Source organism: Panthera onca, chromosome B1 (genome assembly GCF_046562875.1).
Source record: "Panthera onca isolate mPanOnc1 chromosome B1, mPanOnc1 haplotype 2, whole genome shotgun sequence".
NCBI lineage: Eukaryota > Metazoa > Chordata > Mammalia > Carnivora > Felidae > Panthera > Panthera onca.
Genome location: NC_138342.1, coordinates 108582685 through 108607218, shown reverse-complemented (window position 1 = coordinate 108607218; position 24534 = coordinate 108582685). Strand labels below are relative to the sequence as shown.

Sequence of the window (24534 nt, the reverse complement as noted above, 5' to 3'; positions counted from 1 at the left end):
GTTAGTCATGAACATTGCAGAAACAGACCCAAAATTATGTGTTAAAAACCACTAGAAACATACAGACTGATATAGGAACACAAAAAAAGAATTCCCAACCTAGACTTGGATAGGCATGGGCATATCAGAAAGTTATTAGAAAGTCCTGAAGAACAAACAGAAATTGTTTGCAGAAACAGCAAAAGACACTGAGAGTAATGATAACAGTGACTTTCAAACTTTTCTTTTTATTTTAGAGAGACACAGCATGAGTGGGGGAGGGGGATAGAGGGAGAAGAGAGAAAGGGAGAATCCTGAGCTCAATCCCAAGACCTTGGGATCATGACCTAAGCTGAAATCAGGAGTTGGATGCTCAACCAACTGAGCCACCCAGGTGCCCCTCAAACTTTTCTAAATCTAATAGTAAGAAAAATATTTTATCTGGTGACACAATACTCATATATACAAGTATACATAAAAGCATATATAAGCTTTGCAAACAATTCTAAATTTGCATGTTTATATAAATTATAAAAAATTTTAACCTTACTATGTTTAGTGCAGTCGGACATTTTTCAAACTACTAAACTGATTTCACAACCCACTAATGAGTAGCAAACCATAGTTTGAATAATATCAAAATGTTTTGTTGTCAATATATTTGAATAACACCAAAATCAAAAATGGCAAGTTTTTCCTTTTGTGCTAAACCTGGTAAATTGGAAGTAGCTATTAAAACTGTGGTAAGAAAGACCAAAAATCTGAATTCAAGAACATTATTTAAACAGTTTTGGGATTGATTAGAGAGGTCAGGAATAGAAGAGAGAGAAATAGAGGTACACATGCTATGTATCTGTCATTCCTAATGAAGATAAATATTCTGGATGAAAATTAAAGTCTATTTTTTCTACAAGTCAGGGTAAATGCAATTTTTTTTCCCGAAAAATTTATTTTTTGTATTCTTCTCAAAGATCACAATATTTGGTTAACAATATATTCTTATTTAAGATTTACAAGTAGAATCCATTTTTAGAATGGCAAATTTAAGTAAATACTGAGTGTAAAATTATCTTTTTTTCTTCTTTCCATCTCTTCCTTTCTTCCCCTTTCCAGGAATAAATTGCTTGCATAAGTCTACTTCATGTTCTTTCTGACCCTTTCAGTTTGGTCCCAACTCTGTCCTATAGGAACCTTCAAAACTTATCCTGAATACTTCTCAAGGAAGCAAGGTCTAGCCTGGATGAAAAGAATGAGTTAGCAATGCAGAGGGAGGAAGAACAGAATAACCAGAGGTAAGAATATGTATAGCTATCTAGATGCAATAACTTGGGTCATTCAGAGAACATGTTCAGTAATATTGTTGCCTAGAGGACCAGAGCACTAGTAGGAAAAAATGAGATTTGATAGATGAGTGTGGACATATCATGAGAGGCCTTATTTTTTCTTGGCTCAAGGCATCTTAACAACTAATTCGGCTCTAAGTATTTGTCAATTTGGGGACGAAAGTGCACATGCAAGGGAAGTCTCTAACGGCTCTTTCAAATTTCATTTGGAATTTGCGCCAACCCCTAAGATGGTTCCAAATGATCCTACCTCCTGGTATTCTCAATCTTGGGTAATCTTCTCCTACCAGGGATGGTACCAAGGTTGGTCTGTGTGAATAATACAACATGGCGAAAGTGATGGTATGTCACTTTCAAACATAGGCTATACAAGACATCAAGTCTTTGTCTTAGAAGTTCTTCACCTTTCTTAGATCATTTGCTCTGAAGTCATGTCATTAAATGCCGAGTAGTAGGCCTATGTGGTGAAGAACTGAAGCTTCAGCCATGTGAATAAGCTTGAAGAGGATCTTTCAGCCTGAGTCAACTCTTTAGAGACTACAGCTGAATCTAACACTTTGACTGTACATGAGACATCTGAGTCAGAACCACCCAACTAAGCTGTTCCTAGAGTCTTGACCCTTAGAAACTGTAAACTAAGAAATGTTTGGTGTTTTAATTTTCTGAGTTTTGGAGTAATTTGCTGTGCAGCAATAGGAAACATACAGCCCTCTCCCCAGTTATGTTGTTCTACTTTCACAGTTCAAAACTGGGCTACTTTACCCTTTAAATTATTTTATTGAAAACTCCCTTCAACTGTAAAATGTGAGAAAATATTTGACCTGTAATTTTCTTTTGCATCTTCCCAAGCAAGTTGTCTAAATTCCTCATACATTTTTTTATTGAAGTGATCTCTGAGGAAAAAGGACCAGAAACGAAAGAGGGTATTCATTTCTTGGGACTGGCCAATTCCCAAGCGTTTTCTCTCTGGAAAAAGATAAAATAGTAAAACTTTTTTTTGTTAAAGATACTTATTAAGTCAAAACAGCAGACATTTTATATAACTTAAAATAAGGAAAACTAAAACATATTAATCTCTAAAATGTATTTGGCTTTCTTCTAAATAAGGGACAAATGTTAATCTGTTTTCTGACTCACTGTTGAAATTTAAGCATTTGTCAATAGTAACAAGAATATACTAAACTTCATTTCCTAATGTATATAAGCTACAAAATACATGAATAAAAATATGTATAAACACATTTACTTAAGGTAATTATAACAAAAGAATATCTTAACCTGATATTAAATGTCACACTTTTTTTTTTTTTTTAATTTTTTTTTCAACGTTTTTTATTTTATTTTTGGGACAGAGAGAGACAGAGCATGAACAGGGGAGGGGCAGAGAGAGAGGGAGACACAGAATCGGAAACAGGCTCCAGGCTCCGAGCCATCAGCCCAGAGCCGGACGCGGGGCTCGAACTCACGGACCGCGAGATCGTGACCTGGCTGAAGTCGGACGCTTAACCGACTGCGCCACCCAGGCGCCCCTAAATGTCACACTTTTTAATATTATATTTTAATTTTAAATACAGCTCTTTTAAGGACAAGCATCTTACCACTTAGGCATCTTCGATGATACTTGTGGTACACTTGTTGGGTAAAGCCATTTTCCTTCAAAAGTTCATGAGAAGGGTGCTGGAACTTTGGGAATGAATGAGGAGTACATCCATAACTTCCTACTAGTGGTGCACCTTCTGAAGGAGAGGCATTTGAACTGCTGTTTGAGAAGGGGGAAAAAAAGCCTTCAAACTGAAATATCAAGAACCAAGTGTTTAAACCAATTTGTACTATTTGTTTGTTGTTGGGTCTGAACAGTGGAAAAGACATTAGTCCCTAAAACTAAACGAAGACATAAAGATAAATATTTGAATCGCTATTTATGTTCAACACAGGTATACGCAGAAGTTGATAAAGAACATGGTTATAAATTTTCAAACTAAAGCAGTAAGTAGAACCACATGACTAAATGACTCGCTTATTCCTATTCCAGATCCATTATTTACTTTAGTTTCTTGTGGTACTAGAGAAAATCTCAATTTTCATGAGTAATTAGGTAAATGATATAAATTGGATAAGTAGAAATGAGTAATAAAATCTGGCACAAAGGTAATAATTTTATGAATCCAAAGACATACCTGCAATTCTGTACATCAATTCTACTTCTGAAATCTCACCTAAGTCTATTTTTTTTTTCCTTTTCATCTGCACTCCATTATTCAAATATAGGTTTTCTTCCTCTTTCACTCGAACTAAATGGTCTCCCTCATCTATCCAATCACCAAATGTTCTTTCCTGTGTTTTGCTTTATTTATTATTTTTCTTTCTTTCTAAGACACTGATCTAAATCAGTGGTTTTCAACGTGTAGACTGAGGATGTTTGAAGAGCTTCCCAAGAACTCTTCAGAAAGTCTGCAACTCAAAACCATTTTCACAATAACACCAAGGTATTATTTGCCCTTTTCACTGTGTTCACATTTGCAGTGATAGTACTAAAGTAATGGTGCATAAAATTGCTAATGCAAATTGAGGCAGAGGCACCAAACTTTCCATACTAGTGATAGTGATTGCAAATTTTAAAAAGTACCACTTTCAACTTAAGGTGTCTTTGATGAAGCAAAATAAATAAATAAATAAATAAATAAATAAATAAATAACTTTATGAAATCTCAACCCTTATTGTATGGGACAAAATCTTTAGTTTTGCAAAATGAAAAAGTTCTGGAAATGTTTCACAACAATATGAACATACTTAACACTACCGGACTATACACTTAAAAAGTTAAAGTGGTAAATATTTTGTTATGTGATTTTTAATCACAATTTTCAAAAATGGGATGGAAGCATAAAGTACTTTTGCAGCATTATCAAAGTACAGTGGTATTTTTATGGACTGAATGTCGAATTCCTAGCCCCTAATAAGATGGTAGTAGAAGGTAATTAAGACATGAGGGTAGAGTTGATGAGTGGGATAAGTGCCCTTATAAAAAGAAACATAGGGGGCGCCTGGGTGGCTCAGTCGGTTAAGCATCTGACTTTGGCTCAGGTCATGATATTGCGGTTCATGGGTTCAAGCCCCGCGTCGGGCTCTGTGCTGACAGCTCAGAGCCTGGAGCCTGCTTTGGATTCTGTGTCTCCCTCTCTCTCTCTCTGCCCCTCCTCCACTAGTGCTCTGTCTCTGTCTCTCTTTCTCTTTCAAAAATAAATATTGAAAAAAGAAAGAAACGTGGGATAGCTGCTTCCTCTCTCTCTGTTTGCCATGCCAGGATACAAGAAGATAGCCATCTACAAAGTAGGCCCTCAGCAGATACCAGACCCATTGGTACCCTGATCCTGGAACTGTGAGAAATAGATGTTTAAGTCCATGGCATGTTTGTTATAGCAGCTCAAACTAAAACAGTTGTCTTAAATCAAAGCACTTGTTTGATAAAGTTGTGAGCCGACCCAGCTGATTTTTCTTGCAACAACATTTTTAATTAGAAAACGACAAACAAATTATGAATATTCAGACTTCATTTTGTGTCAGACGTTTCCTTGAAAGTGAACAAAATGTCAAGGAAAACTTTGAGTTCTTATGCAAATATTAGAATTTTGCAAACCTTGTATTTGTCACTGTAACCCTGATTGTTTCCACTAATACTTAAAAACTTTCCTAATAAAATCAGTGGTGATTTTCTTAGGAGTGTGTGTGAGCATGTCTGTGTGTATGGTAAAATACACATACTATTTATAATTTTAGCCATTCTTAAGCACACTTACTTTTCATCAAAATTAGATATTCACAATGTTACATAACATCACCACTATCTATACCTAAAACTTCTTTATCATCCCCAACAAAAACTCTATTAAACAATAACTAGCCCTTTCCTCCTCCATTTAGCCCCCAATCACCTGTATTCTACTTTCTCTATTTAAACTAGACTATTCTGGGTACTTTATACAAGTGGGATCATACTATCTTTACCCTTCTGAGTCTGCCTTATTTCAATAAGCATGTCTTCAAGGTCCATCGATGTTGTTGTTACATAAATTAAAATTTCATTCTTTTATATGGTTGAATAATATTCCATTGTATGTATATACCATATTGTGTTTATGCAGACATCTGTTAATGGACACTTGAATTGTTTTTATCTTTTGGATATTATGAATAATATTTCTATAAATATGGACATAAAAGGGTTTGTTCAACTCCCTGTTTTCAATTCTTTTGGATATATACCTAACAGTATAACAGCTGGGTCATATGGTAATTCTGTGTTTTAACATTTTGAGAAAATGCCAAACTGTTTTCCATAGTGGCTGCAGCATTTGATATTTCCACAAGCAATGCACAAGGGTTCCAGTTTCTACACACCCTCACAAACAATTATTTTCAGCTAAAAAAAATTATATATACCTGTATTAGACAGCTCAGGCTGCCATAACAAGATACCACAGACTGGATGGCTTAAACAACAGAAATTTATGTTGGTAGAGGAGGGACAGTAAAGTATCCTCCAGACTGAGAAGGCACTTTGAGACCAAAAACAAAGCAAGCCACTCCATACTGCTTACACAGAGTTTTATTCAGGGCAACTTTACTGTCAGGGGGATTGGGTGGACAATCTCACCACTATGCGGCTATTTTCCATGAAGTCCAGACCTTAATCCATAGAATCTATAGAATGGGGGGGATCACTGACGTGAGAACAAAGGGTAATTATCCAAAGTAGCACGATCTGTGTGACAGAAGCAACTCTACTAGTTATCTAAAGTGGTGCAATCTATACACCAGAGGGATAATCAGAATAAACTCTCCCTCATTCCAGCTAGGACATACAGTAACCTCCACTGTGCCTGGAATGCACAGGCCCAAGGGAGATCATTGCACAGAGAAGAACAAGAAGGAAGGCCAAAGATGGAGACAGTATTGTCAGCACTCCTACAAAGTCTCAGATCAAAGTGCCAGTAGCATTGGTTTCTGATGAGGTCTCTCTTCCAAGCTTACTGAGAGCTACCTTCTCAATTTGTCTTCACGTGGCTTTTCCTCTCTGTATGTGTAGAATGATATGCCTATGTCCTCTTCTTATAAGAATACCAGTCCTATTCATTCAGATGGCCAACTGACACATGAAAAAATGCTCAACATCACTCATCATCAGGGAAATACAAATCAAAACCACAACGAGATACCACCTCACACCTTTCAGAATGGCTAACATTAACAACTCAGGCAACAACAGATGTTGGCGAGGATATGGAGGAAAAGGATCTCTTTTGCACTCCTGGTGGGAATGTAAACTGGTGCAGCCACTCTGGTTCCTCAAAAAATTAAAAGTAGAACTACCCTACAACCCAGCAATTGCACTACTAGGCATTTATCCAAGGGATACAGGTATGCTATCTCAAAGGGGCACATGCACCCCAATGTTTATAGCAGCACTATCAACAATTGCCAAAGTATGGAAAGAGCCCAAATGTCCATCGATGGATGAACAGATAAAGAAGATGTGATATATATATATATATATATATATATATATATATATACACACACACACACACACACACACACACACACACACACATACAATGGAGTATTACTTGGCAATCAAAAAGAATGAAATCTTGCCATTTGCAACCACATGGATGGAATTAAAGGGTATTATGATACGCAAAATTAGTCAGTCAGAGAAAGACAAACATCATATGACTTCACTCATATGAGGACTTTAAGATACAAAAAAGATGAACATAAGGGAAGGGAAGCAAAAATAATATAAAAACAGGGAGGGGGACAAAAGATAAGAAACTCTTAAATATGGAGAACAAACAGGGTTACTGGAGAGGTTGTGCAGAGGGGGGGGATGGGTAAGGGGCATTAAGGAATCTACTCCTGAAATCATTGTTTCACTATATTATAACTAACTTGAAAGTAAATTTAAAATAATAAATTAAATTAAAAAATAAAAAATAAAATTAAAATAAAATAAAATAAAATAAAACAAAAGCTGAATAGGAAAAAAATACATAAATCGTTAAAAAATGTTAAAAAATACCAGTCCTATTAAATTGGGGCCCCATCTTTGTGACTTCATTTAACTTTAATGGTCTCTTTAAAGGCTGCAATGTCTCTAAATATAGTCACACTGGGGGTTAGGACTTCATACAATTTTTTTTTTCTAAAATTTTTTAGTGTTTATGCTATTTTTGAGAGAGAGAGAGAGAGAGAGAGAGAGAGAGACAGAGTACAAGCAGGGGAGGGACAGAGAGAGAGGTAGACACAGGATCCAAAGCAGGCTCCTGGCTCTGAGCTGTCAGGACAGAGCCCAACGCAGGGCTTGAACCCAGGAACCGTGAGATCATGACCTGAGCCAAAGTTGGCACCCAACATACTGAGCCACCAACGTGCTCTGAGACTTCATATAATTTTAAGTAGATACCACAGTACCATCCTAATGGGTATGAAGAGGTATCTCATTGTGGTTTTTGATTTGCATTTCTCTAACGACTAATGATGTTGAACATCTCATGGGCTTACTGGCCAATTTGTATATCTTCTTTGAAGAAATGTCTATTCAAATCCTTTGCCCATTTTTGAATTGGGTTTTCTTTAGTTGTCAACTTTTTAGAGTTCTTTATATATTCTAAATATTAATCCCTAATCAGATATCTGATTTGCAAATATTTTCTCCTATTGAGTAGGCTATCATTTGACTCTGGTAGTAACTTTTGATATATAAAAGTTCTTAATTATGATGAAGTATGGTAATTTTTTTCTTTTCTCACTTCTTTTGGTGTCATACTCAAGAAACCACTGTCAAATCCAGGGCATGAAAATTTTTCCTTATGCTTTCTTCTAAAAATTTTACAGTTTTACCTCTTACATTTAGGTCTTTAACACACTTTGAGTTAATTTTCTTGTATGCGGTATAAGGTCTGGATCATCCTTTTACATGTTGGATATTCAGTTTTCCTAGTACCATTTGTTAAAAAGATGGTCCTTTTCTCTACTGAACATTCCTAGCACCCTTGCTGAAAATAAGCTGACTGTATACATGTTTATTTCTAGGTTCTCTACTGATTCCATCGGTCCATTTGCCTGTCCTTAGACCAGGAAGCTTTACAGTTACAGGAAGCTTTCAAAGTTATGAGGTGTTAGTCTTCGAATTTTATTCTTCCATTTTCAAATTGTTTTAGCTTTTCAGGACTCCTTGCAATTTCACGTGAATTTGAGAATAAGGTTTTCCATTTCTGTGGAAAAGGCTGTCAGACACATAGACCAATGCAATAGAATAGAAATTGATATTCTTCAACAAAACAGGAAAGAATATCCAATGGAAAAAAGACAGACTCTTCAACAAATGGTGTTAAGAGAACTGAACAGCTACATGCAGAAGAATGAAACTGGATCACTTTCTTACACTATACATAAAAATACATTCAAAATGGATGAAAGATCTCAATGTGAGACAAAAAACCATCAAATTCCTAGAGGAGAAGAAAGGCAGTAACTTCTTTGACATTGGCCATAGAAACCTCTTACTAGATACATCTCCTGAGGCAAGGGATATAAAATTAAAAAGATACTATTGGGACTTCATTAGGATAAAAAGCTTCTATACAGTGAAGGAAACAATCAATAAAAAAAGGCAACCTTTGGGATGGGAGAAGATATTTGCAAATGACATATCTGATAAAGGGTTAGTATCAAAAATATATAAAGAACTTATCAAACTCAACACCCAAAAAATAAATAATCCAGTTAAAAAATGGGCAACTCCTGAAATCAATCAATAAACTCCTACAATCAATCCACCAATCAAGCAATCAATAAAAATGGGCAGAAGACATGAATAGACACTTTTCCAAAGAAGACATACAGATGGCTAACAGATATATCACTCATCATCAGGGAAATACAAATCAAAAGTACAAGGAGATATCATCTCACATCTGTCAGAATGGCTAAAATTAACAACACAGGAAACAACAGATGTTGGGAGAGGCTGTGGGGAAAGGGGAACTCTCTTACACTGTTGGTGGGAATGCAAACTGGTGCAGCCACTCTAGAAAACAGTATGGAGGTCCCTCAAAAAGTTAAGAATAGAATTACTCTATGATACAGCAATTGCACTACTAGGTATTTACCCAAAGGATACAAAAATGCTGATTCAAAGTGATACATGCACCCTGATGTTTACAGCAGCATTATCAACAAGAGCCAAATTATAGAGACCAAATGTCCATCAACTGATGAATGGATAAAGAAAATGTGGTGTGTGTGTGTGTGTGTGTGTGTATATATATACATATATGTATATATATATGATGCAGTATTATTCAGCCATAAAGAAGAAGGTCCTTAACCTACAAGGGTAGACACACAAGGTTAGCAGCAGACCTGTCCACTGAAACTTGGCATGCCAGAAGGGAGTGGCAGGATATATTCATTGTGCTGAATGGGAAAAATATGCAGCCAAGAATTCTTTATCTAGCAAGGCTGCCATTCAGAATAGATGGACAGATAAAGAGTTTCCCAGACAAACAAAAACTAAAGGAGTTTGTGACTACTAGACCAGCCTTGCAAGAAATTTTATGGGAGACTATTTGAATGGAGAGGAAAAAAAAAATACCAAAGCAACAAAGACTAGAAAGGACCAGAGAACATCACTAGAAGCACCAATTCTATAAGTAACACAATGGCAATAAATTCATATCTTTCAATAATTACTGAGTGTAAATGGACTAAATGCTCCAGTCAAAAGACATAGGGTATTAGAATGGATACAAAAAATAAGAACCCAGCTATATGTTGCCTACAAAAGACTCATTTTAGTCGTTAAGACACCTACAGATTTAAAGTCAGGGAATGGAGAACCACTGGTTATGCTAATGGATGTTAAAAGAAGGCCAGAGTAGCCATACTTATATCAGAAAAAACTAGATTTTAAAACAAAGACAGTAACAAGAGATGAAGAAGGACATTATATTATATTTAAGGGATCTATCCATCAAGAAAATCTAACAATTGTAAATATGTATGCTCCCACTTGGAGACATCCAAATATATAAATCAATTAATAGAAAACATAACGAAACTGAATGATAATAATACCATTAATAGTAAGGGACTTTAACACCCCACTTACAACAATGGACATATCATCTAGGCAGAAAATCAACAAGGAAAAAATGGCTTTGAATGACACACTGGACCACATGGACTAAACAGATATATTCAGAACACTTCATCCTAAAGCAGCAGAATACACATTCTTCTTGAATGCACATGGAACATCCTCCAGAACAGATCACATACTGGATCACAAATCAGCTCTCAACAGGTAGAAAAAGATCAAGATCATACCATAGATATTTTCAGATCACAACATTATGAAACTTGAAATCACAAGAAAAATTTGGTAAGCCCTCAAATACATGGAGGTTAAAGAACATCCTACTAAAGAAAGAATGGGGTAAACCAGGAAATTAAGGAAGAAATTAAAAATACACGAAGCAAATGAAAATGAAAACATGACAGTCCAAACTCTTTGGACTTTCATGTTGGACTTTGGGATGGGAAGAAGTTACTGCCTTTCTTCTCCTCTAGGAATTTGATGGTTTTTGTCTCACATTGAGATCTTTCATCCATTTTGAATGTATTTTTATGTATAGTGTAAGAAAGTGATCCAGTTTCATTCTTCTGCATACTTTCCTAAGAGGAAAGTATATTGTAATTCAGGCCTATTTAAGAAGCAAGAAAAATCTCAAATACACAACCTAACCTTACACCTAAAGGAGCTAAAAAAGGAACAGCAAATAAAGCCTAAAGTCAGCAGAAGGGAAATAAAAAAAAATACAGAACAGATAAATAAAACTAAGAGCTGGTTCTTTGAAAGAATAAACAAAATTGATGAACCTCTAGCCAGATTTACCAAAAAGAAAAGAGAAAGGAACCAAACAGATAAAATCACAAATGAAAAAGGAGAGATCAGAACCAACACCACAGAAATGTAAACAATTATGAGAATATTACGAAAAACTATATGCCAACAAACTGGGCAATCTGGAGGAAATGGACAAGTTTCTAGAAACATACAAACTACAAAAACTGAAACAGGAAGAAATAGAAAATTTGAACAGACCCATAATCAACAAAGAAATTGAATTAGTAATAAAAAACCTCCTAACAAACAAAAGCCAGGGCCAGATGGCTTTCCAGGGAAATTCTCACCAGATATTTAAAGAACAGTTAATATTTCTTCTTCTCAAACTGTTACAAAAAATAGAAATGGAAGGAAAGCTTCCGAACTCATTCTATGAAGCCAGCATTTCCTTGATTCCAAAACCAAAGACCTCACTAAAAAGGAGAAATACAGACCAATATCCCTGATGAACATGCATGAAAAAATTCTCAACAAGATAGTAGCAAATCAAATTCAACAGTACATTAAAAGAATTATTCACCATGATCAGTGGGATTTATTCCTGGGCTGCAAGTGCAGTTCAATATTCACAAATCAATCAACATGATACACCACATTAATAAAAGAAAGGATAAGAACCATATGATCCTCTCAATAAATGCAGAAAAAGCATTTGACAAAGTATAGCATCTATTCTTGATAAAAACCCTCAACGAAGTAGGGATAGAGGGAACATACCCCAACATCATAAAGGCCATTATGAAAGACCCACAGCTAATATCCTCCTCAATGGGAAAAAACTGAAAGCTTTTCCTCTATAGTCAGAAACAAGACAGGGATGTCCACTCTCACCATTGTTATTTAACATAGTACTGGAAGTCTTAGCCTCAGCAATCAGACAAGAAAAAGAAATAAAGCCTCCAAATGGCAAAGAAGAAGTCAAACTTTCACTATTTGCAGATGATATGACACTCTATGTAGAAAACCTGAAAGACTCCAAAAAATTGCTGGAACTAATACACGAATTCAGCAAAGTCACAAGATGTAAAATCAATGTGTAGAAATCTGTTGCATTTCTACACACCAATAATGAAGCAACAATAACCTAGAATTCAATCAAAATTTATGAGACAGACACAACAAGAAAATCAAACAGAATGAGACTTACAGATGACTGTTGGCATGATCACACAATGAACTTTAAAATAACTATGATCAGGGACACCTGGGTAGCTCAGTCAGTTAAGCATCAACTTTGACACAGGTCATGACTTCATGGTTGGTGAGTTTGAGCCCCACTTTGGGTTCTCTGCTGTCAGTGCAGAGCCCACTTCAGATCCTTTGTCTTCCTCTCTCTCTGCCCCTCCCCCCACTCATGCGCACGCTCTCTCTCTCACTCAAAAATAAACACTTAAAAAAATAATAACTATGATTAGATTAATATGTTGAAGGATTTCATGGAAAAGGAAAACATGCGTGATAGAATTTCAGCAAGAAAACTATTATTAAGATATCAAATGGTAATGTAAAATATACGAAGCACAATATCAGAAACAGAATTCCCATGATGAGTTTATCCAGAGACTGGACACAGATGAAGAAAGGATTAGTAAACTTGAACACAGGTCAATCAAAATTATCCAACATGAATTATAAAGAGAAAAAGAGTAGAATAACAGATCAGATCAACTAAGAGCTGTGAGACACTAGTAAATGGTCTAATGTACATGTAATTGGAATCCCAGAAGGGGAACAAACAACAAGAACACAAGGCAAAAAATATTTGAAGAGGTAAGAGATGAAAATTTTCCTAACCAAACAAAAGACAACAAACAATAAATCCACTATTTCAGAGAACCACAAGGAGGATAAATACTTTGTATGTCACACACATTTATATACATATATCCATATCCATACCTAGATCCATCAAAGAATTTTATACTCAATAAGAGTATCTTTCAAAATAGAAAAAAAAAAAACTTTTCCTAATAATCAAAAATTGACAGAATTCATTGCTCATAGACCTGTACAACAAGAAATGTTTAAGAAATGAAGAGAATTACAAAGGGTAAAAATGAGAGCAAATATTTCAAAAATTTCTCATGTTACTTGTTTAAAAGATACTGCCTAAAGAAAAGCAATAACAAGGCATAACAAAGGATGAGAGGAAATGGAACTTTATGGTACTGAGATTCTTATGCTATACATGTAGTGGTATAATATTATTTGAAAGTAGACTAGGTTAAAATGTATATTATGAACTACAGATGACCAGTAAAAAATAAGAGATATAAGTAAAAAGCTAATGGTAGAGATAAAATAGAATTATTGTTAAAACTCAACTGATCCAAAAGATAGAAGGAAAAAGAACAGATGAGACAAATAGAATATAAGATGGTAGATTTAAATCTAACCACATCCATAATTACATTAATGTAGATGATCTAAAGATATGAATGCTCATAGCAGGTGAGGCTACAGTGTAGGAGGCGGGGAGTGCAGGAAGTATAAGGGAACTCTCAGTATCTTCTACTCAATTTTTGCTGTGAACCTAAAACTACTCTAAAAAATAGGTCAGTTGAAAAAAATTCACACTCATTATTGTAAATATTTGTCTGTCAATCCCTGAATTAAGCTCCAGAAAGGTAGGGACTGTATTTATCTTGTTCCCTGCTGTATACTCAGTGCCTAGAAAAATGCCCAACACATTGTTAAGTCCCTGCTTTCCTGATACATTTTATTTGTGGGAGAAGGTCGAGTGGTGCCTGGGAATGAATAAATCAATATATAGATGAATTATTAATAACAAAAGATATAATGTAATAAAAATGGACTGTAAGAAACACATTCCTAACTAAATCTTCCATTAAATGTTCTAACTAAACTAAATGTTATTGATTAAACATCTTTTACCATTATCTGTTGATCTCTAAATATACTGCTCCAATAAAAAAAATACCCTGGAAAAAAAAAACCCTCAAAATCGCTGAAAACACAAAAATAACCCTAAGTACATGATAGGAGTGCAAAAAACACATATACATTTTATCTTATCTAATGAAAACAAAATGTAGAAGTACCAACTAAATATCACTGGAAAGACAAAGGTGGATATTTTCAGATTATGAGAAAGGTGAGTATTTTCAGATTTTCTTTGAATGAAACTATTTAATCCTTTCTTTCTAGTAACCAGTCAAAACAAGTTTTCCTAAAGCTAAGTTTTCATTTAGCAATTCAGTCAGATAATTATTCTGAAAACATCTATTTAAACACAAAATGGGTGTACAAGAAACACAAAGCACTTAGCAGTAAATCACCTCTGCATCCACTCTACAGGACAAAACATGCCTTATTATGTTGCACAACTGGCACTATAAAAGGTTTACTCTGTTATCTCTTTTGAAGTAAATAATAGTCTTTTTAAAAAATTAAAGCTAAAAGAAAAACCACTTACTACTAACAATCAGCTAATCTATTTCCTTCAAAAAGGAAAAATTTCAAAATAATAGTGTGTTTTATTTCCATATTCTTAATATAGTTTGAGTAGATAGGTCAGCATATTAATTCACTAAGAACCTACTATGCCACTGAGAATCTGGAATCTTTCATAAACCTAAATATATGTTTATCTAGGAGTATACATTTATGGAAACCAGTTTAAATGGAAAAAAAGTAACTGTCCTACTCAATTTTTCCTTACCGTACTTACTGGAAAATTATCCCACTTAATTCCCCCTCCTTTGGCTTCTTTTTAAAAACTATTTTCAATGTTCTCTAATTTGCTAACATATTAACTTTTATATATTCCAAAGGTCTAATTAGTAACTGTTTTCATAAACTTAAAATAAAAAACAAAGCAATGTTTGACAAATATAGTACCTGACAGAGGATGTTCTTGGTCCATGATCTCTGGAATCCATTACCCAACCAACATGACACTCTAGAGGGGGATTTGTACTATGCCTTGTTTTTCTCTTTCTTGGACTCTAAAGAAAAAGAAGTCAAACATTGCAATGATTTGAGTAGTGTGAACTTCACAAGTAAATTAAAACCCTCTGACTATAAACTAGCTCAAACATTTTCATACTGTGGATGACACATTATGAAATCACATGAAGTCACAAAACTCAAACATCTCACATACAAGTTGCAAAACTTAAAAGGTCTTTTGCCTGGTTTCAACACAAGGATTAAAGGAAATACAACTTAGTATGATTCTTCATTATACCTTCTGATCAACTTTAATTACACCACCAAATTGGAAAGAAGTTATTCCTTAACCTGAGAAAACATCAATCACTATGGTGAAATATCATTTTTAAATGAATTTTTACAACCTAAATCATATATTTTAAAAAATGTGATAGAAACTAAAACATCTCATTTTGTAATGTTAAAGGATACAAAATGCAGGCTTTATATTCCTGGTTTTGTGTACCTTTACATCAATAGCTTTTGGTTCTTTAACAACAGGATAAAATCTTGGTGTTTTGTTTGGATCTTGTAACCTGGGTGTTCGAGGTGTTTTAGGTGACCTTGCAGGATAAACTCTAGGAGATTCTGGAACTGCTGTGGGTAATGAAAGGGCCATTGTTGCTGAAGATATTTCTGAAACATCAAACAGCTTCTGAGCTAATTCATCACTCAAATCTGCAAAATAAAAATCTTGTTAAAAGTTACTTAGATGATAAGAAAATATTTTACTTGAGAGCAAGGGTAATTCTGAAATTTTCTACTCTCAAAAGATTTTTTTCCTCAGAAACATTTCAAATATATAAGAATAAAAAATAAACACTTGTCTGTACATCACCTAGCCTTACCAAGTTTTAATTTTGCTATATCTGTTTGACTTTTTTAAAAAGAAAAGTAAGCAGAAGCCCACTGTATAACCTTCCCCCATCCCATTTTGCTTTTCCTCATCAGAGACAACCAGGCTCTCGAATTTGGTACTTTTATCTATAATTATATACATATATGTAATACCATTATTTGCATAATTAGCTTTACATAAGTGACATCATACTATATGTACCATTTTGCAAGTTTTTGCAGTCATATCTTGTTTGATACTTGATTATTCAAGTTCTACTCATATAGCTTTGGTTCATTCATTTTCACTGCAGAATATTATGCTGTTATACAAATATATCAAAATTTATACATTCTCCTGAAGATGCACATTTATGTTATTTCCAGATTTTTGGTATAATCAACGATGCTACAGAGAACATTGTTAAATATTTCTCTCTGTATAGGTGTGAGCATGTCTCTAGGGTTTATATGTAAAAAAGAAATGTTTACTAAAACGGCACATGCATCTTTATTTTGAGAGAGAGAGAGAGAGAGAGAGGAAGGAGGGAGGGAGGAAGAGAAAGAGAGAGAGAGACAGGGAGAGAGAGAGAGAGAAAGGGAGGGAAGGACAGAGAAAGAGAGAGGGACAGACAGAATCCCAAGCAAGCTCCATGCCATCAGCATGGAGCCCGAGGTGGGGCTCAGTCTCATGAACTGTGAGATCATGACCTGAGCCAAAATCAAGAGTAGGAGGCTTAGGGGCACTTGTACCCCAATGTTTACAGCAGCACTTTCAACAATAGCCAAATTATGGAAAGAGCCTAAATGTCCATCAACTGATGAATTGATAAAGAAATTGTGGTTTATATACTCAATGGAATACTACTTCGCAATGAGAAAGAATGAAATATGGCCTTTTGTAGCAATGTGGATGGAACTGGAGAGTGTTATCCTAAGTGAAATAAGTCATACAGAGAAAGACAGATACCATATGTTTTCACTCTTATGTGGATCCTGAGAAACTTAACAGAAGACCATGGGGGAGGGGAAGGAAAAAAAAGGGAGGGAGCCAAACCATAAGAGACTTAAAAACTGAGAATAAACTGAGGGGTGATTGGGGGTAGAGGGAGGGGAAAGTGGGTGATGGGCATTGAGGGGGTGGAGGGAGGGGAAAGTGGGTGATGGGCACCTGTTGGGATGAGCACTGGGTGTTGTACGGAAACCAATTTGACAATAAATTTCATATTAAGAAAAAAAAAAAAAGACTGGGAGGCTTAACTGACTAAGCCACCCAGGCATCCTGGCACATGCATCTTCTGATTTACTAAGTACTGATTGCCAAAGTGCTTTCTATAATGGTTTCACCAATTTATATTCCCACCAGTAGCATGAAAAAGTCTCAGCAATTTAATATACTCGTCAAGACTGGTTTCTTTTAGACGTTTAAATATTTTTCCATCTCATGATATTTGAATGGTATTTGTATTTGGGGTTTTGTGTGTGTGGGGGGGGTTTTTGTGTGTGTGTGTGTGTGTGTGTTTAATTTCAAGTTTTTATTTAAAATCTAGTTAGTTAACATATGGGAATATTGGTTACAGATGTAGAATTTAGTGATTCACTTCCATATAACATCCAGTGCTCATCACAAGTTGTACTCCTTAATATTCCATCATGCATTTAGCCCATCCCCCACCCACCTCCTTCCATCAACCCTTAGTTTGTTCTCTATAGTTAAGAGTTTCTTATGGTTTGCTTCCCTATTTTTCCCCTCTTCCTCTATGTTTATTACTGGTGAGGTTGAGCATATTTTCATATATATAGTCATCATTCACATTTCCCCTATCATGAGTTTACCACCATATCCTCAGACTATATTTCTATTGGGTTGTTTTACTTATTAGTTTGTGGAAATATTATGGTAAGATACTAATAGTAAGCAAGTAGAATGTAGACTGTTTCTGTATGGTTTTTCTTCAGACTTACCAACTTCTTTTGATTCATACAATGGATTTTTGTTTATCATTCAACAAATATTACCAAGTACCTGCTATATGCCAAGCACTATTCTAGAAACAAGGTTGTAAACTCAAAAGTGAACTTAACCACTCTATTACCTAATTTCCCCATTTCTTCTCCCAATCTGTTATCAGAATGATATAATGATATAATAATGATATTCGGCGGGGGGGGGGGGCAAATTAGGTCATTTCATGTCTCTACTTAAAATCCTCAGTGTTTCCCTTTTGCCTCTGGGAGAAGTCTAGTCTCTTTATCATGGCATATGAGACTTGACTGATTTTGACTTATCTATTGTCTTTCTCCACTTCAATTTTAGTGCCCCAGATAGGAACCTACTTGTTTCTATTTTCTTGCTTCTCACCTTTTCATATGCTTTTTCCTCTGTCTGAAAGTCCCTTTCCCTTATCTTTTTACACCAAATTGAATGCATATCCTTCCTTTAATACCCAGCACAGATGTTACTTTCCCTAGGAATCTATAGCACTTCTTGAATTTCTGCCAATAAAAATAATTCTCTTTTTTTTTTTTGGTGCCACCTTTACATTTCATCCATTTATTGTTCGATTTATTAAATTAAAATTTATTTTCTTATATATTATCTGATCAGATGCTAAGAACAAATCCCAGTGTGTTCCTAAAAGCAAGGTCCATAATCTAATATTTGTATACCAGTGCCTAAAACAGTGCTAGGAAAAAAAATATATACCCAGCAAATGACCAATAAATTTAACTGAATTGTGTTAATACAGATTTTCCTTAGACCAAAAAGATAATGCAATCTCAAGGATAAAACTATGATTATACACTGAAAAATATGTTAAATCCAGCACCTCTGTAAAAGAAATATTTTAAAAAGATCTAGGAACATTAACAGTAAGCTTCCTAGCATCCAGATTATGGTCTCCAAATTCCATTTCCATTTCCCACTGATCTGGTCCTCTACAAGGAATAGAGTCTGTAGCATAAAGTATAATATGAGCCTGGGAAATCTTGAGTCAGAAAGCAATGAAATTAAAAAAGAAAAAAACTAGAATAGGTCATAAGGACACAGCAGCAAATTTCAGTGGCCCCACCAGTCAAAAATGAAGTACTTTGACCACTAAAAACAATGATTGAAACTGACTAAACATTTCAAATAAATAAGTTCTACAAGTTCAAAATGGTGCCTTAACATTTAATCACATTTGCAGGTTGCTAGGGCACCAAACTCATTATTCTAAAAACTAACTAAATGCAAAGAAAGAAACAAGCATTTATCCTTTCTTTCCTGGAAAAATTGAATTTCAAAGTATTCAAAGAGTTGATAAAAGAATATTCTTCTTTATAGAATTCTAGGTATGGAACACAGGAATGAGAGAACTAGATGACTATTTGTAACTCTAATGAAATAGAGGATGTAGGGAATATTCATCAATGACTCTTAAAACCATTTTGTAAAATGTTGAAGGGAGATTCAGCACCAAAGACATGATCCCTGAAAGGAAGAACTGATAAGCTAGACATCACTGAAGTGAAAAAAACATCTGCCCTCCAAATGACACTGTCAAGATAATGAGAAGACAAGTCACAGATCAGAAGAAAATATTTGCAAAAGACACTTCTGATAAAGGACCGTTATCCAAAGTATATAAAGAACTCTTAAAACTCAAAAATAAGAAAACAAACAAACCAATTAAAAAATATGAACAGATACATTAATGAAGATATATATGGCAAATAAGCACAGGTAAAGATATTACACATCATGTCATCAGGGAAATGTAAATGGAAATCAAATACCATGACAACCCATGAGAATGGCCAAAGTCCAGAACACTGACAACACCAAATGCTAGCAAGGATATGGAGCAACAGGATCTCTTATTCATTGGTGGTGGGAATACAAAATGATACAGACACTCAGGAAGACAGTTTGGTAGCTTCATACGAAAGTAAACATATTCTTCCCATATGATCTAGCAATCACTCTCCTTGGTATATACTCAAAGGAACTGAAAATTTATGTCCACACAAAAACTTGCACATGGATGTTTATTGTAGCTTTACTCATAATTGCCAAAACTTGAAACTAATGAAGATGTCCTTCAGTAGATGAAGGGATAAACTATGGTATATCCAAATAATGGAATATTATGCAGTGCTAAAAACATATGAGCTATCAAGTCAAGAAAAGACATGGAGGAAATTTAAATGCATATTATTAAGTGAGAGAAGCCAATGTGAAAAGCCTATATACTATAGGATTCCAACTATTCAAAATTCGAAACAGGAAAACTATGGAGACAGTTGAAAGATCAATGGTTACCAGAGGTTGGAGATATGGTGGGGGAAGTGTGAATAAGTAAAACACAGAGGATTTTTACTCTGAAGGATACTATAGTGATGGATACATGTCATTATACGTGTGTTAAAACCCACAGAACGTACAACACCAAGAGTGAAACCTAATGTAACGGGTAATTATGATGTGTTGGTGTAGGTTCAACTGTAGGTACAATTGTAACAAAGGTACCACTCTGATGTGGTATGCAGCTGTGAGGAAGCAGCATCCTTCCCCAGACTGGTGATGGTTATGTAAGCTGGGGACAGGGAGTAAATGAGAAATCTCTGTATCTTACTCTTAATTTTACTGTGACCCTAAAAGTGTTCTAAAAAAAAGTCTTTAGAAAAAAATGTTCAAGAGAAACTTTATGATGAATGGACAAGGCCAATAACATCTAAACCCAATAATCAATCACAGCAGCAGTAAAAGACAGCCTAAAAGACAATATGATGTAATTGGAAGTAAATAGCTCCTCTAAGAAACAGTCTTGTCACCACAGAAATAAAAATGCGAATATACTAAATCTTCTACATCTAAATACTAGTTCATAAGGAATAGAAACAATAAGGAATGTACTGACTGATACCAAGACATAATCAGGTAAATCTGGATTATAAGAAATCTTATGACAAATTAACCAGTTTCTTCAACAAGTCATTGGTATGGAAAAACAAGAGAAGAGGAATGCTTATAGATTAGGAGAAACTTGGGGCGCCTGGGTGGCTCAGTCGGTTAAGCCTCCGACTTTGGCTCAGGTCATGATCTCGCAGTCTGCAAGTTCGAGCCCTGCAACAGGCTCTGTGCTGACAGCTCAGAGCCTGGAGCCTGCTTTGGATTCTGTGTCTCCCCCTCTCTCTGCCCCTCCCCTGCTCATGCTCTGTCTCTGTCAATAATAAATAAACTTAAAAAAAAAAAAAAGATTAAGAGTAACTTAATTGTCCTATCGCTCAAATGCAATTATGTACTTTTTTTGGTCCTGATTCAAACAACCAGTTTGAAAAAGATATATATCAGATATCAGGGAAAACCAAATATAAACTGTGTAGCAGATGATATTAAAGAATTACTGCCAATTTATGTGAAATAATGGTATCATGAAAATTTATATATATACATACATATATGTTTGTGATGTAGAATAGCGTATTTACAGAAGATATTAATTTGAATGAAATGAGATTCAACATGAAATGCCAGAAACAGCTGGGGAACATACAGATGAAAAAGGAATGTCAAACTATTAACAATTGTTGAAATTAGGCAGGATAATTACACAGGGATTCATTAAACAGCTCTATTTTTTATCTGAACATTTCCATATTAAAAATTAAGTTTCATTTCAGTTTTATGTTTATTTTATTCCAAATTTAATTACATGTAAATTTTACCCACCAATAAGAGCAGATATATCAATTTTGTGAAGACAAAGACGAATATTTTGTTATCTCAAAAGAACCATTTTATAAAATTTTTATAGCAGATACCAATTTATAATATTTTGAGATAAAATTATCAAAATATGGTTAAGATAACTACAAGTACATAAAATATTTATAGTGGATATAAAAATTTTATTACTAGAAATATAACTAATTGTGGAGTAAGAATATATTAAAGTTGGCTTTTTATCAACTACAAGCCTAGGATGCTATATGAATATCATCTGGATATTTAACTTCTTAATCAAAATAATGGGACATCCTTGTACAAGAATGTTCAAAGTAGCATTTTTCATCACAGCAATATCTGGAAAAAATAAAAACATCAACTGTCGAATGGATAAGCAAAATGTAGTAAGTCCATACTATAAAATATGACTTAATAAAAAGAAACAAAGTACCAATATAAGCAACAACATGGGTTAACCTCAAATATATTGTATTAGTTGAAAAAGCCAGACACATGACTATATGTCATATAGTTCAATTTATATGAAATTTCTAGGAAGTACAAAAACATACAGATAAAAAGCAGATCACTGGTTACCTCAGACTGAAGTTGAGTGTTGAAACTGACTGCAAATGATCATGAGGGAACTTTCTAGTGTGATGGAACTGTTCTAAAACTGAATTGTGGTGCTACTGCATAACTATACAAAGTCATCTGAACTCATGAAATAATACACAAATGGGTTAATTTTATGCTAAACAAAAGACCAGGCTATCTGCTCTTCAGGGAACCCCAACTGTGACTGTCTGTCATACAATTTCTGCTAAAAGTTTATCAAAGAAGACCGAAAACACAAAGGAGTAGGCTGAAGTCCTCTTCAGGGAGGAGGACTTCAGGGAGGACTAAGGAGAGAGGGCACAGGTGAGTAAGGAGCAGAAAGGGAGAGAGAATCCCACAAGGGGCAGAGAGAGAAAAGAGAGGAGGGGGGAGGGAGAGAGAGAGAGAGAAGCAGGGCTCACCCGAAGTGGGGCTCATGTTCACTCAAAGTGGGGCTTGAGCTCACCCGAGGTGGGACTTGTGCTCACAGGATGTGGGATTTGAACTCACGAATTGTGAGGTCATGACCTGAGACAATGTCAGATACTTAACTGACTGAGCCACCCAGGCGCCCAAGAAAGTATTTCTGACAGAAGGAAATGACCTAAGAAGGAAACCTGGAACATCACAGAAGAAGAGCAAAGAGAACGGTAAGAATCTTGATATACATATTCTTTCAAATTCTTTAAAACATACTTGATAGTTAAAAGTAAAAAATATATAACTTTGATGCGGTTTTCAATGAGTGAAGATAATAATATGACTATAGCACAAAGAAACCCATTGAAAACAATGTGGATGGAACTAGAGGGTATTATGCTAAGTGAAATTAGAGAAAGACAAATATCATATGACTTCACTCATATGTGGAATTTAAAATAAAAAACAGATGAACATAAGGGAAGGGAAGCAAAACTAATATAAAAACAGAGAGGGGGACAAAACATAAGAGACTCTTAAATACAGAGAACTGAGGGTTGTTGGAGGGGTTTTGAGTGGGGGGATGGGCTAAATGGGCAAGGGGCATTAAGGAGGACACTTGTTGGAATGAACACTGGGTGTTATAGGGGATGAATCACTGGAATCTACTCCTGAAATCATTATTGCTGCTCACTAACCTGGATGTAAATTAAAAAAAAAAAAAAAATGCTAGTCAGTGTATCTTGAAGTTTAAAAGAAATAATTTATGTCAACCGAAAAACATGGTGGGTAGGGCAGTAATGTTAATTGAAAAATGTTTTCTAAAGCACTGGAATCAGCAAACAACAGAATTACAGTCAAAGAGTTTAGAAAAATGTCTAGATCATATATCAACTGATCCAATCCAGTAAGGAAACCATCTATAGTTCTAGATTTTAGATAGATAAATTAGAAAGTCATAATGCTTTCCTTCAAAATGTGTCTTGGTGTTATGGGTGGAACAGGTGATGGGGATTAAACAGTACACTTATCATGATGAGAACTGAGGAATGCATAGAATTGTTGAACCACTATATTGTACAATTGAAACTAATAGAACACTGTATGTTAACATACCAGAAGTAAAATTTAAACTTAAAAAAAAGGTTGGGGGGGGGGGTGAATTCCTCTTTCCCCCCTCTTTTTCTTCTATTCAGGCCCTCAATGGATTGGATAATGCTTACTCACATTGGAGAAGGCAATTTACTTTACTAAGCCAATTCAAATACTAATCTCATCCAGAAATAGCACCTCACTGATAAACCCAGAAATATTTAACCAAATATTTGGGCATCCTCTGATCCAACTGACACATAAAATTAACATCACAAAGGATAATACACAAAAATCAATCATATTTCTATATAATAGCAATAAACAATTGGAACATTAAGATTGTAAAGCACCATTTACAATAGGACCAAACCATAAAATACTTAAGGATATGGCTAACAAAATATGCACAAAATACACCCAAAACCACAAAACAGTGAAGAACAAAAAATACTTAAGTGGAGAAGCATACCATATTCATGGATTAGAAGATTCAATATTATTAAAACATTAGCTCTTCTCAGACTAATCTGTAGATTCAATGCAGTTCCAATCAAAATACCAGCAGCAATTTTTTACAGAAACCAATAAGCTATCTCCATAATTTATATGAAAAAGCAAAGAA

The 24534-nt window shown here is 34.8% G+C and overlaps 1 protein-coding gene across 12 annotated transcripts in view; it reads right to left on the bottom strand.

Annotated features, from left to right (window-relative positions):
* Nucleotides 1-24534, bottom strand: part of LARP1B (La ribonucleoprotein 1B) — a 128785-nt gene that overhangs the window by 12645 nt on the left and 91606 nt on the right. For 8 of the 12 annotated variants that reach the window (XR_013555151.2, XR_013555150.2, XM_078445751.2 and 5 more), the window contains 4 exons: nucleotides 15717-15928; nucleotides 15158-15264; nucleotides 2921-3081; nucleotides 2144-2288 (listed from right to left, as the gene is read on the bottom strand). Coding sequence is in view for 10 of the 12 variants with exons in the window: in XM_078445751.2 (XP_078301877.1) it covers nucleotides 2144-2288; nucleotides 2921-3081; nucleotides 15158-15264; nucleotides 15717-15928 (625 nt within the window). In the remaining 2 variants the exon portion in view is untranslated. Of the gene's footprint in view, nucleotides 1-2143; nucleotides 2289-2920; nucleotides 3082-15157; nucleotides 15265-15716; nucleotides 15929-24534 lie in introns of those variants that run through there. The other 4 variants (XM_078445747.2, XM_078445749.2, XM_078445748.2 and 1 more) reach the window with 3 other exon arrangements.